This window comes from Lepisma saccharinum, chromosome 21 (assembly GCF_977018435.1).
Source record: "Lepisma saccharinum chromosome 21, izLepSacc3.1, whole genome shotgun sequence".
Lineage (NCBI taxonomy): Eukaryota > Metazoa > Arthropoda > Insecta > Zygentoma > Lepismatidae > Lepisma > Lepisma saccharinum.
This window is the reverse complement of record NC_139249.1, coordinates 33,310,245-33,325,343: the sequence shown is the minus strand read 5'-3', so window position 1 is coordinate 33,325,343 and position 15,099 is coordinate 33,310,245. Positions and strand designations below refer to the sequence as shown.

At 37.5% G+C, this 15,099-nt stretch overlaps 1 protein-coding gene across 1 annotated transcript in view; it reads left to right on the top strand.

Annotated features, from left to right (window-relative positions):
• Window positions 1–889: 889 nt before the first annotated feature.
• Window positions 890–15,099, top strand: part of LOC146004054 (UBX domain-containing protein 4) — a 56,614-nt gene continuing 42,404 nt past the window's right edge. The window contains exons 1-3 of the mRNA XM_083142665.1: window positions 890–1,228; window positions 8,979–9,113; window positions 10,016–10,146. Coding sequence (XP_082998791.1) covers window positions 1,147–1,228; window positions 8,979–9,113; window positions 10,016–10,146 — 348 coding nt within the window. The 5' untranslated portion in view covers window positions 890–1,146. The remainder of the gene's footprint in view (window positions 1,229–8,978; window positions 9,114–10,015; window positions 10,147–15,099) is intronic.

Below are 15,099 nucleotides of genomic sequence, written 5' to 3'. Positions count from 1 at the left end.
TGGGCCGCCTTCCTCTCCCTGGTGCAACACCCAATTCACCTGTTTCCTCGAATTTCTTCATCATCTTCTTCAGCCCATTAATTGACATGGACCCTCTTCTCAGCCCTTTCTGTTGGCGATATTTCCGCAATGCAGCGTTACTATTGCTCCCATTCTGGTAAAACAACTTCACTAGCAGTGCACGGTCTTTCTTCGCAATAGCCATTGCTTTTTACACGGGAAAAATCAAACTTTTAATGTTCGGCGAACATTCACATCACTAAAGGAAAAAAAAAAGCAACAAGCGTCACCAACAACAACCAGGGAGCTCACACAATGGTTAGGCAATGTCAACGACTTTGACGTCAGAGTTACGGAAAATTCCACGTTTTGACTGCTTACAGCGCCATTTTTTACCCTGGTGGCGAGAATTAGAACTATTTTTTTTTTTGCATAATTCGCGAGCGCATTGCTTCATTAGCATATCTACGAAGTTTCAGACTGCTACTCTCATTACAGCCCGTGCTGTACCACTCTGAACACCGTCACTTTAATTATAACCACCTTGTACTTTATAAATACGAAATAGTTTTGGTGTTTAGGTAATTGTATTTCCTGATATGCTACTTTTTCATGAACATACTATATACCAGTACCTATGCTTTTACTTATGTTCACTTTTCGAAGATTCTAAATCACACACGACACTTTATAATAACTTTTGCTCAAACCACTAAGGAAAGAGCACGAAAATACGAACGCAAACTTCCTAATCCAACGAACCAACGCAGTTCAAACTCGCCTGTTTATTCAAAATAAAAAATCATAGTATTGAAATTGATGCGCGTGTCGTAATTCAATTCTTTTGCAGCATTGTTTCGCAACATAGCCTGTCACTTGTTTGCGACAGTGGCGTCATCATAGTTTTAAAGTGCTGCGTCAACATACACACTACCCAGCGAAAGTTGTAAATTATCAAATTGTTGTGTTATTCTAATGTGTTGCAACACAATGGATTGAAATATTTTTCGGCGCATTTCTGAATTCGTGAAATATTTGTTTTTTAGATTATTTCATGAAGGCTGCTGTGTAGTCAGTAACATCAAATATCTTCCGCTTACGTACGTCGGTGACAATTCTAAAAGTACCTCTTACTCATAATTTGTGATGAAGTGGTTCGAAGGTGGTATACCACAAGCAATAGTTTCTGCAAAGGCAAAAAATGCCCTTTTCGTCGTATTTGTAGCAGGTCAGTATCAAAGACTGTCGTAAATATATCCTTCTAACATTGTACACGTAACGGGGAAGTGACAGTAAAACTGTCGTAATGGTTGCGACAAATCTTTCCTGCATAATAGACTAATTATATAGAAATATAGGCATTAGAAACTATAAACGAATTCCTAGTATATTGAGTATGAGAACAAATTTCATTTTTAAGTTCGGCCAGAAACTTCTATATCACCTGATCTTTATCACCGTTATAAAAAAAGTAATATCTAAATTAGTGGACTGAGACATGAAGGGAAGTAAAGCAGGAGTTAACAGTACTCTAATAGCCTGTAATGCATGTTGATATATTCTGGTTCAGTCTTTTGTGATGACTAAATTAGTTTCACCAACCAGTTCACGTAGCCCAGTGACTATTCCCACCAGAAAATGTTCTCAATATGAAAATAAAATATCACGTTCCTGTTAGAATTTGTTTACGAGTATTTACGCAGTTAACAGAGTTGAGAATAATGTAACACAAGGAATTTTGTATTTTTTCAGTACTTGTGTTAGCAATGTCGGTAAAATTTTCGGTAATTATGCGATATCGCTCGAACACCTCTAACTCGTTTATTTCGTTAATTTTAGCATTGATACTTACCTATTCTGCATTGCGTAAGATTCTTTAAGGTGAAGTTATACCTTTTCCCATAAAATAGTGTCAACTTTTCATATTACGAGTCATTATTTGTCTTCCTTGTTCCTCTTGGGTAACATACAATATGGCGTCCACTCATCATGGATCATCGCGCGTCGTGCTTGTTTTGTCGATTTGGAGTGGGTATGCAGTGTTTCAACATTCTGAACCGAAAAATACCTACTTTCGTGTTCATTATGTCATCACAAACCATTGATGGATAGCCCCAAAAACCATTCACGATAGCCCCACGAACCATTGATGGATAGCCCCACGAACCATTGACGGATAGCCTCAAAAACCATTCACGATAGCCCCAAAAACCATTCACGATAACCCCAAAAACCATTGACGGATAGCCCCAAAAATCATTGACGGATAGCCCCAAAAATCATTGATGGATAGCCCCAAAAACCATTCACGATAGCCCCAAAAACCATTCACGATAGCCCCAAAAAACATTCACGATAGCCCTACGGTTAGCTTAGGTAAGCATAGTTAAAAAAAATAATTTTGTAACAAAAAGGCACGTTTGGAAACACTGGTGAGAACACGTGACTTTCGACGCTTGCGCCATCTGCAAGTACATAATGGAAACAATGGCATAATGTTGTCGCTTTACAGAAAATGCAAGTTCCTTACATAAAAAGCGATTATTTCTTGTTCTGCAGCATTCTATGGTGAAGTTTTCAGTTTCCGCGAAAGAAAATACCTCGAAGAACTTCGACAATGCTACAGAAACTGATTTCAGTATGTAGTTTCTCCTGTAAAATTGAAGAAATCCGTTCGGGCGATATCACATATTTACCAAATTTTCAAATCTGGGAAACGTCTGTAACTCGTTTATTTTGTAATTGTTGACATTCGTACTTACCTATTCTGCATTGCGAAAGATTGTTTAACAAGGGATTTAGCTTTTTTTAACGAAAATAATTTCCATTTTCAAGATATTGAGTAATTAATCTTCCTTGTTTTTCCCTTCCGTAGTTTTTTTTCTGTGAAAATGAGTGCTAATGGAACCTAACCTCATTGCAAAAGAATGTTTAACAAGGGATTTAGCTTTTTTAACAAAAATAATTTCCATTTTCGAGATATCGAGTAATTAATGAGTGCTAATGGAACCTAAACTCGTAGGTATACCTCGTTCCAGTGATGGTTCGTGGGGCTATCGTGAATTTTTGGGGCTAACGTCAATGGTTTGTGGGGCTACCCGTGGATGGTTGATGTTAGCCAAAGTTAGTATTTCTTCAAATATACAGGAGAAAATACTTAACGAACTTACTTTCCGTAGACTTTTCAAAGGTCGTGGAAGTGTTTTTCCCCCATTGTTTAATTTATTTGGCCAGTAAATCATGTATATTTCAAGATTAATGTCTCTCCGATGCACGAAAGCTGTTGTGTCTATGCCCTTCTACTACGTGAACCAAATCTTGCGTGCGTTTGATGACGTTACATCCGGACAGTGATTCTAACCATAATGTTTTGTAACTGTGTAAACGTTGCAGAATTATCTTGAATGTTTCTGATGTTGAATAACAATTTTAACTGTTTGCCTAACCTAACCTTGCTGTGCATGGTTCGTGGGGCTATCCGTAAATGGTGTGTCGGGCTACGTGCATGTTTCGTGAGCTTTTCGAACCTGGATAAAAAATACAAAATCAGTAACACGAAAGTTGTCGATGAAGAAGGTTGCAACACTGCATAACCACTAATCATAGACAACGCTAAAGTCTTGTTTATGCCAGTTCGGTACATACCGGAAATAAGTCCTACTTCCTTCTTGGCGCTAAGATGTTGCCACGTTTAAAGTGTAACAAATGAAAAACAGTCGCTACACACTTCGTTCTCTGCCGTCGCTCCAGTCGACGCAAAGAGATATTTTTGTTTTCTTTTCTTTTTTGTTTCAGTGATGAAGGATGTGAGGTGCACGTAAAAGCATATGCAACTTTTTAGGATTTCAATATGTAAATAATCTCATTTCATGCATTAATGAGCTTAAATATCGAGGTGGCAATTTAAACAAACGTCAATGGACATTGGAACCAGACCCGTATCGAGCTTCGGGTCGGAATGTTACAACAATTTAAAAAAACAAAACGTCGGCTACTGGCAAAAGCCGCCGCATGGCTTTCAGCTTCACACTTATTGTTTACTTTCAATTCACAGGAGTGTTCGAATACTCTATTCTGCAAATTAACAATATTTTTGCTTACCTTTGATTCCGTCACATCTGTACTACTGAATAATCATCATATTTCTAGGTTTAGAAAGTAATATATGCTATTGGTAAATGCACACTCTCATGGATTAATTATATGATACATATTAGCAGTGCAGTCAGACCCTGTGGCCGAGTGGCTAGCACATCACGCTGCAACGCCAAGGGTCCCGGGTTCGAATCCTGCTCGGGCTTGGTTGTTTGTGAATGTCCATTCATCAATTTCATCACTCATCCCCATCTTCGCAAATTAGGCAAGAGGCACAAAACGTGTAGTAAAATAAACGAAATCAATCAATATTAGAAAGGCTATTTACGTATAATGAAAAACATGACTTAATGTGAGTTAACCAAATAATCAGGGCATTTTTGGATCACAACTGCTATTCGAAAAAACTCTGTACATGAATTAAGAAGAAAGGACAGTGTAGTTATTAAACACGCCGTCATGTAATCGAGTAGGGGGTTTGATTCCCCGTGGTTCGGATTTCATTCTAGTCTAGTCTCGATTAGCTTATCTGAGAATCAAGTGAACTTTATACACACTTGTTCAATTAAATCGAGAACACGGAACAAATGGTTTTTCTTCGCACGTTCCTTCAACTAATTAATGAAAAGTAGCAATTAAAATTTTACATATTTTAAAAATTTGTACAGGAACCTTTAAAGTTATTATTTTTAAAACGTAATAACAACAAAGCTTTCCTCCTAATAGCAGGCTTGGTAAAACTATCATATTTTTCAAGTCGAATTGCCCCCTTATCATTCTTCTTCCTTGGGGTAGAAAGTTTCCCATCATTTACGTTAGTCTTTCTTAATTTTTATAATAGTCAACATAGCTATCCCTGTTGCTTCAGATGTCATTCGAGTGGCAGTCCTCATTATTTCGATGCTGACTTTTGATTCCTTTGCCCGGAAATAGGCATACAAGTTCAACACAATTCTCTGTTCGGTCGAGGACAAACATTTGCTTTTCTTATGCTTTTTCTTGTAGCATTCCGGAGAAATACAGGCCATTGTTCCTCTTGCTCACTTCACGCACTCCACGCTCACACACAACAATAAATAATAATTAACGAAAATAAAAACAACAATGCAACAAGAAAACATAAAGAAGCTAACTGAAATACAGAAGAACACCACGATAACAAAAACAAGCCGATAAATTTGAGAGCACGCTTTTCATCTGCGGAACAATGCTGCACAGAACGGAAAAGACACTGCAAGTGGTGGCAACGCCACACCCTGCATTGAGACCTCTACCATCCAGCAGACGAAAGAGAATCAGAGCTCTCGCTCACCAAGGGCATAAGAGGGCCGGCGGGGAGAAAATCTGAGAGGTCTCACATCGTTGCCTTCTGCTCCCATCTCAACCCTCGGTTGCACTACCCCCACGCTCGCCTACGAACTGATGTGAAGGGTAACAGTTTCATAGATCGGAGACACATTAAAATCAGATATTTTGTGTATCACATGGTTCGTACTAACCAATTGTGTATTGCGGAACATAGTTCAAGGTGCCATTATGCTTTTTACACGAAAACAAACACTTTTTCTACTAAAATAAAGCATTTTTCTAAGTGCTACCGAACGCACGTAACGGTGTGATATTGCTTACTTTGCGAATGATATCGCTTCTTTTGTTTTCGAATATCATTGTTTCCAACCTTCTTCACCAAAAAATACCTACTATCGTGTTCGTCACATGTGCAAATTGTACATTATGCACGGGTATCTGACGAATAGCCCCACGAACCATTTCCGATAAGGTTAGGTTAGGTTTGGGTAGGTTAGGCAAGCATAGTTAAAAAGAAGGTATTGGAAACACTTGACATGATTTCCCGGTCAAATAGATACCACGATGAAAGAAAATACCTCGACTAACGTTGGAAACCTTAGAGAAACTCATTTCCGTAAGTAGTTTCTTATGTAAAAATGAGGAAATGTGTCTCCAATGTATGAAACTGTTACCAATGTGAAGTGCTTCCGGTATGTACTGAACTGGGCTGAACAGGCCTTTAGTCAAGATTTCTCCGCCATATTGCGTGCAACGCAAGCGAAAAACGAACAAACAAGAATTACTTGATATGTCGAAAATTGAGATTATTTGCGTGAAAAAAGCCAAATCCCACCTTCACAAATCCTCAGCAATGCAGAATATGTAAGTACCAATGTGAAAAATAAGAAAATAAACGAATTTGAGATGTTTCCCGGAGATTAAAATGGTAATGCATCCGGAAGTTGACGTTACATCGTGAAGAGTAATAGGGGCATTCTAGCGTAATGTGTGTGACATTTCAAACCCAAAATTTAAGGTTCTAGACATAAGATGGGATTAAAATATTCAGCTTAAAGTCATCTTGCAGCCAGAGCAAGTCAAGGAAAACTTCTCTTATTGCATCTGCACACGATCTTTCTAGATGGCGGCATCCGTGGAGATGTATGCGGGTTTGGGGTAAAGTTATTGTGAGGATGACTACAGTTATATTTGGCATAGGCTGATAACATTGTTTGTATTTAAGATAAATAAATTATACATTGAAAATGTTTAAATTAAGGCTGAGCCGATACCGATACTTGAAAATGAATTAGAATTTGTCCAAAATATTAATCAATATTGGTGTGTAAATTTTCTTCTCCAAATATATGCATCGATTTACAAAGAAATTTACTTTAGAATATTCAAGAATTGCATCAGAATCTTAAAATAGATATTATGTAATCACAAAATATAGTTTTCCGTGCAAAAAAAGAGTTTGAATTTTGCATAATTCCTAGAGTAATTAGACTCTGCAAAAGTGTCGCGTGGCATTTTTGCGGACCTATTGAAATACTAAAATGCCGGAAAAGTATCGGCTGGTATTGGTAGAAGAATTCCAACTGATACTTTCCGATGCATCGATATCGACTCAGCCCTACTTTAAACGTTGGTTTGAAGTGCAAGAAGAGATGAGTTCATTGCTTTATATCAAGACCATGTGCACTGAATGTCTCTTCTGCTTCAAACAACGAAGGATGCATGATTTGTACAATACAATCTGCATTAATGAATGCTAAGTATATATTTATCATGAGACCTGACGTAACGTTTTTTTCTAAATTCACAATAAATATTTTGATTAGACTCAGGATATTATGAGGCTAAATATGAAAATGAACTCAAAATTGGTTTTAATTACTTAAATTCAATTCCACGTAGGGCCAAAGAAGGTAAACCATATTTATCATCTGTTTGAGAATAGTAGCTGTTTTATCATTTGGTGTTTCAGCTAAGACAATCTTAAGGTGGAAACTAGTAGTGACGTGTTTCAGATACATCTTGCAGTTGTTTGACTCGCCAAATGCGAATAATAGTTAATAGTGATCAATGTACTCACAAAATGATGTAAATATTATTTTGCGTTTAAGTTTAGTTGTGTAATTTTATGCATTGCAGGAAAAGCTTTAAAACAATTGACTGCAAGTAAATAGTACACCTAAGATATTAAAATATTGCTACTTATGAAGTTAAAAAAATTATTAAAATTCAATTGCATGCAAAACTTTATGATCAGTAAGTTAAAGATGTAATTTTCCTCTTCTCACAGTTTCATGAAAACATGACGAAATTCCAGTTACAGGAACTGGTGATCAAAAAACAAACTAAGAATAAGTGAACTATAATGTGCTGAAAACAATTGTACATGCTGTGTTCTAGGGCCCATGCATGCTATGTGTTTTGTTGTGGAAAAATTATAAATTTCAGTAAGACTGTGGACAATTTTGTTTATTAGGGACGCAATTTAACCCACTTACACATTTTGATATACACATATTTTCTACATGATATCAATTCTATAGCATTTACTGACCAAAGTTTTCTGATGTGTTTTGTGTGCAGAAAATTTTTCCCTATCCCTCTTCTATAGAATTGAAAGTGTAGAGTTGCGTTTAGTGTTTGTATCATTATAATAAACTCCTACATGGTTCTTGTCTTACTGTACATATATTTATTTAGGTTATGATTGTTACGGTTGATTATTTTAACATATCTACACATTCATTCATTTCATGCATATGTGCTCAATGTGAAACAATGCCTCAGGGTGCAGTAATTTTTGAGTGTGGTTGCTTACAGAATCTGCTTTTCAGTACGTAATTTTTAACAAATTAATACTGTTTGTGTCTTGAAAGTGCCCAAATTATTTTCTTCGAAGTTCAAACTTCCTCCCACAAGCATTTTCATTATTCTAAATGCCTTTGTTACACTCCTGTACAATTTGTGAAAGATTTTACACACACTGGTCAATGGCCTGCGAAAGTATAAATACACTCCTCACAAAAAGTTTGGAATATTGTTATGTTAGACAATAGGTGATAGACACGGCCTTGGAATTTAACAACACATGGTATCTGTCTGGCGGACGTTCTCGTCTTTTCACCGAGATATGCCACCGTGCCTATCACCTATTGCCAAACATTAATTTTCCAAACTTTTGCGAGGAGTGTCCATTCATCATATCACTCATCTCCATCTTTGCAAATTAGCCAAAAGTGGCACAAAATGGTAAATGGTAAAATAAAGCAAATCAAAAGTATGTATATGTGTGTAGATATTGAAAGTAATTATGGAGGCATCACTGCTCATTATACCGTCAGTTACATGCTATTTGTTTCACTGATTGGTCCCACAATTATTTAACCACAGTCCCAGGCCCATTCCTCACAAATTGCAGTGCGTGTCACAGTTGTCAGTCAACTGCTGTGCCACATCTTGCCCCCCTTTTTCACTGTAAACTGATGTGTGTGTGTGTGTAAATGGAAGATGGTAATATTTGAGATGTTAATATATTGTACAGTTATGTATAATATTGCGTAAAAATCTATTTTCAGGCACGGACAATGCATCCAATAATACTGCAGAGGCTATAGACAGTGTTGAAGTTTCTTCAAAGCTCGAAAGCGATGATTTTGTGGCTATTCGATTGGAGAGTGGTTCAGAAACATACAGGCAGTTTGCCCAAATTTGTATCCTTTATGTCAGTTTTCTCACTAATGAAATGTGAAATGAAATGGTTGTGGAGATAATATAATGGATGATTATGAATCTGTGGGAGCCCTAAATTGTTGAGTATGTGAAATATGAACGAAATTGGAGAATTAACCAGTATTGTAAAATCTTACCCAAATTTTGTCCTAAGCTTGTAGAAAGCACATTGTGTTTGGATGCACAGTTGTCTTAACTATTGAGTTTTTAAAACACACAATAAAATTACTACATTATATTCTACATAATATTGCAATATCATACATTTACGCCCCAATGTACGACGGCCGTGGTGGCTCAGTCGGTAACGCGTCTGATTACCATGCTAAAGGTCCCTGGCTGGTTCAAATCCGGGAACTTTTCTAATGTTGGAAGCGGCCCCGGCGCTCACCCAGCGTCGAATAACATGTGTACCTGGGGGAAACCCTGGGGGTAAAGGTGGTCAGGGGCATGATGCTGATCACATCACCCCCACTCACAACCGGATCAAGAAAGTGTGGGGCGTTACCCCCACACCCCCTGTATGCCTTCATGCTGTGGTGCTAGGCACAGGGGAGCACTTTACCTTTTTTTTTACCTTTTTTACCAATGTATGGTCATTTTGGCCCTAAATTTATCTGTATACCACCATAAAAATGACCTATATCCCATGTGGAAAATTCTTGATAACCCCTGCAATTGAGTAACTTTCCGAACTCTGTATATGTGTGTTGTGGTAACATAGAATGTAATGTGCCTTGGAAAACCTAAGTATTCAATATCCATAATATGAAACAATGGACTATGCTATAATTTCGTACATATATTTGGATTCAACTTAAATAACAATGTTGTTAATATTTTCTTTATATAAATCGGATTTCTTCCTTAACTATAGCAACAGATCAGTTAGTACCAGTGCCGTCACTCTTCTTGATTGGTAGCGATGGGGCACCGCTGGAGATAGTTGCAGGAGAGGTTGGCGCTCCTGAGCTTTCAAGTCGAATAGATGGTGCTTTGGCCAAAGCTAAAAAGGTAAGAGTGATGTTTTTATCATTTGTTCATGTAGAATGTTCACATTCAGAAAATAAGTTCTTCAACCCCTTAACTTAAAAACCGAAGTATTTGGGCAGTCTGATAATAGTTGGTAAATGAAAGGGCTTTCTATTTCTACGGAGGAAACTGAATGGAATGAAACGTCTGACCAGCACCAAGTATTGCCCATGTGCATCCATTGCTGCTGCCATCCTTGTGGAAGTTTCTTGATTCATTTAAGAGCTGGCCGTAGCCGCTCAAGGACATCATTCTTCATATTTCATCCGTCTTCAATTTCTTCTCTCTCAGAGGCTCTTCAGGAGGCCCAAACAAATTATAATCACTGGAGTTTAAGTCTGGACTGTAATGGCATGGGGAATAACCTCCAGTGCATTTAGGGAAGACTTGTTGCTGTCGAAACAGCCGAGCATTGTTATGGTGAGGATTAACATTTCCATTAACATAACCTATACCATTTCGTACAGCACCCTTCATCAATGTGCAGAAATACTGGCCATTAATTCTGACCCCTTTCTCCGTGAATAACACCTTGCACTCACAAGAACAGTTTTTTTTTTTGCCAATTATCAATCTTTGCCAAACTGCTGACATCATTTGTACATTCTTGTTGGTGACATAATTTTTTCACCATACTGTGCTTGCAATCTTTTCAAAATCCCAACTTCTTTAAGGCGAGGAGGGACAATTTCCCCTAGGTCTTTCTTGCTGGGACAGCTGTCGATCACTGTTGCCAACTTTGCTCTTTTGGAGCCAGATCTGTCTCTTTCGTGCACTCGTTACTGTGAACTGTGGCACCCACCCTCTACCCCACCATGATGCCACCACTGGCTCCGGCCCATAAGGACCAACCTTTGCCATGAGTGTACATTTTGCACATGACGTGATATTCATATATAGGCTGCGTCACCCACACCCCTCTTTCCTCCCGAGGTATTTTTATATATAGAGCTGTGGCTTAAGGTGAAGATGTCAATATTATCATCTGGGAATCCTTTATTTTCGATTTCATATGAACATCATAAAATTATTGAGATGGGTAATGCTGCCAAATCTAGGCAGTGAAAACTAAGAATACATTTCCATCACTTTAAAGATAACGGTAATAGCAGCACCCCCATCCCTCTGACACGTAAATTACCCTAGGATACACTTTATGCAGCCTTCGTTAATCTAGATCCTTGAAAGTCATCTTTAGCTCTTGGTGAAATGTAGCTCTTTTATGCACATCAGGTTTGGCAACACTGCCAGGATGGCTGTAGGAGGCAAGGAGAAATACATTACGCTTATAGGAGAATTATTTTACTTGTTTTCTTGGAGATATCAAACTTTCGATGGTGCAAAAAAAATATATGATCGGGTAAAGGATCCATTAAAGATGATATTTGCGCTAGAAATAGTCGAAACTCTCATTTGTTTTGTTAGCCGTAACTTCAATTTGAAGTTGTCTCTCCATAAGGAATACATGGGATTCTGTAAGTACGTATTCATCACATTTTTCAAACATGGTATCTAGCTTAATAATCCACTTTAAGCTTCAGCTTTGTTCCCCCTATGAAGCGGCTCTAGGGCCCACCCTGCCTCAAATCAAAAGGTATTTGGTGGGAGATTTAAGGCAGCCGCAGCGTGGTGCTGATCACATCACTTCCAACATCGAAAATATGTGGGACCCTACCCCCACATTCCCTAAATGTGCCATCATGGCACATGGAATTTAACTTTTCTTTTACCTGCATATATTGTATTCGTTCCTGTACCCCTGAGTAACTAAGTTTGTTTCTTACATACGCTTTTACGAACCCTCTACTATGTCAATGGCTGAGGGCCCCCTAAAAGCTTACATGTCTCTGGGCCGTCACACTGCGGGGTTTTGCGTCTTGTAGATCCAGCACTTCTTACAAGTGAATGTGTTTGGTTCCAAGTCTTGACCTGGAAACAGATGTTTCTTTGTGAGAATCTCATTATTATTTTTATTGAAATTGTCATTTATCCTTATAGGAATTAGCTAAGAATTGGCATTAAAACAACATAAATATAAATATGAAAAGATCACAAAGCTGAATAAAGAGGGGAATGCATGTGGATTACAGCAGAATATATGTATTAAAAAAATAATAATAGTCAATGAATTTTTAATCAGTAAATATTAATGAGATATTCAGTCCTGAAAGCATTACAGTATGTACCTGTACTTTTTGACAGTAATGACTATATTTGTTGTTTTAATGTATTAAAATTTGAAAAATAAACAGTAAATTATGGGGTTCAAGTTGGGATTTTTTTCCCGTTGCTTTCACATGTTAACAATTTTCAACCATGCTTTCTTGTAACATGTCCTTTCTTTGCAGGTTGATCTTTTGCAATGATCTTCATGTGATCTTATGATTTCTTGGACAGTGTGCTGTGTGTCTTGTTTGAAAATTGTTATGTGATTGCGACTGAAATGTGCTGTTTATTTGTCCAAGAAAATTGAACACTCCTAAATAATTCTTGAAATATTTAGCTATAATTAGTGCATGTAAAAAACAATGAAAAAATTGTGTAATAAAGTATCATATGCCATCAATGATTATATGTTTATACATTTTGGTTCTTTGTGAGGTATACACTCTAACTGTATTTAAAACTGAGATTTAACACTGAAGGTTCCAGGTTCGAATCACAGCCTAGCCATGGGTGTTTCTTTACATGTGTCTCTTGATCACTTTCATTGTAATTAACCAAAAATTGCAGTAAAGCAAAGCTAAAGAACAAAACAACAAATATAACCGAGGGAATACTTAAAACCACACATTTTGCATTAGGTGATGCAGCATTTTCGGTTGTGGAATAATTAATTAAGCGATAAACATAATTTCCACAAACTAGCTCTGCTGTACAAAATTCTAGAGGGAAAATATATTTTCAATTACTAACCAGATTGAATAGCGTGTAACACACAAGTGACAATTACAAAAATTATTAATATTTTTAATGTATGTTGTGTGGGCTATGTTTGAGAGTATAAATGTTTTATGCATTTTCTTTGCGCATGTGTGTTTAAGTAAGAGTGAGCACACGAATATATATATATATATATATATATATATATATATATATATATATATTCTGTATTGTTTGTTTTTCTCCAAGCAAAGCTTAATTCAGCGGAACCTCGATTTTATGTTTTTCAGTTGACCTAGCTGAAAAAACATGAAAGCAAAGAAAATTCTAAACCATATTGCTAAATTAGGACCATTAAGATTATATGTATAATGTGGGAGAATATAAAATTGGGATTTCACCGTAGATGGTAAAGTGGAAAAAAAAACCACTAATCTTAACTTCATCATACGAGGTGTGGCTAGAAGGAAACCTGACTGTTGCTACAAAATATTTTATTGGTTATTTTGTACAATACGAACATTATCCCCTTCAAAGTACTCCCCTGTACTATCGATACACCGCTCCATACGAATCTTCCATTGCTGGAAGCAGTGCTGGAAATCATTTTCTGAAACCGTGTTCATGACCTACATTGCTTTTCTTTTCACAGATCCTACGGTCGTAAATCTGGTTCCTTTCAGTGCTAATTTGATCTTCGGGAATAAAAAAAGGAGCACGGAGCAAGATCCGGCGAATAGGGTTGATGTTCTAACACTGGGATCCCATGATTGGCCAAAAAAGCCTTGACTGACAATGCCGTGTGCGCATGAGCATTTTCCTGATGAGGAATCCATGACTTGCTTTTCCACAAATCAGATCGTCTTCTTCTTACCAGCTCACAAAGGGTTGTCAGCTCAGTAATGAAATAATGTTGGTTGACAGTTTGACCTTCGGGTACCCAATTTGAATCAATTCACCGACATTTCCAATGTTTGATTCCGTTTTTGACGTGCAAGGCTATCCAGGACGCAAGTCATCCATGGTCACTTCTCGTCCCTCTTTAAACCTTTGAAACCCCTACCAACACTTGCGTGCATGATTAACACTCATCTCCGTACACTTCCTTCAACAAACCATAAGTTTCTGTGGTGGATTTTGTGAGTTTCGTAAGAAACTTCACATTGATACACTGTTCCACTTTCACACTTAACATTTTTTGGACGGAGCCCAGATGTATGGTTCACTTCATCCACAAGCTACAGCGGAACTGACTGCCACACACACTGGGCAATCACACAGTCGATAGGCAGGATGTCTCGTTATACACTCGTGCAGCGCTTGAGCTTGATGCGCTTGCCGTTTGTCGACAGCAATATCAATCCGTTTTTTTTTCTAGCCACACCTCGTATATGCAAAAGTCAAAAAGAAATGAACGCTTGAAAGTGATAGAAAGTGTTCATATCAGAAGTCAGTTATGTTTTTTCTCCATTTGTATCATATCAAAGCTTCATTTTTCATGATTATTCCCATTCCACCAAAGAACTCTGCAATAAAAAGATTGTTGGATTAAAAATAATGGCAACATGCCTACAGTTTTCAAAGTGACTTCATTTCCAATACCGTAAACATTTGCATTCCTTTAATGTATTCATTCAACATGTCTTCCAACCACCACAGTTGTGAAAAAAAATCATACACCATGGTTAGCATGGCTGCCTCCATTAATGTCCTATGGTAGCAATCCTACAGCATGGATAACCTCATATCTACTGGTGTTAACCCCTCAAATTGTTCTTCTATTTTGAGTAAGTGTGTATGGTCTTATACCAGAAATCACTTCTGGCGGCAAACTGGATTCTTGATGGAGGCAGCTTTGTAACATTTTGCATTGTTGTGAAGGATAACCTAGTATATTGTGTGTCTTGTCAGCTTGGTGGCTAAGCATTTTAAGTGGTCGACTTTTGACCTTATCAAAAGATCAGTTTGGTGGGGGGGGGGGGGTGGATGTTCTTTGTGAGTGTCCTTATAACAAATTAATCTAATCATCACTTACATTTTTATCCACGAACA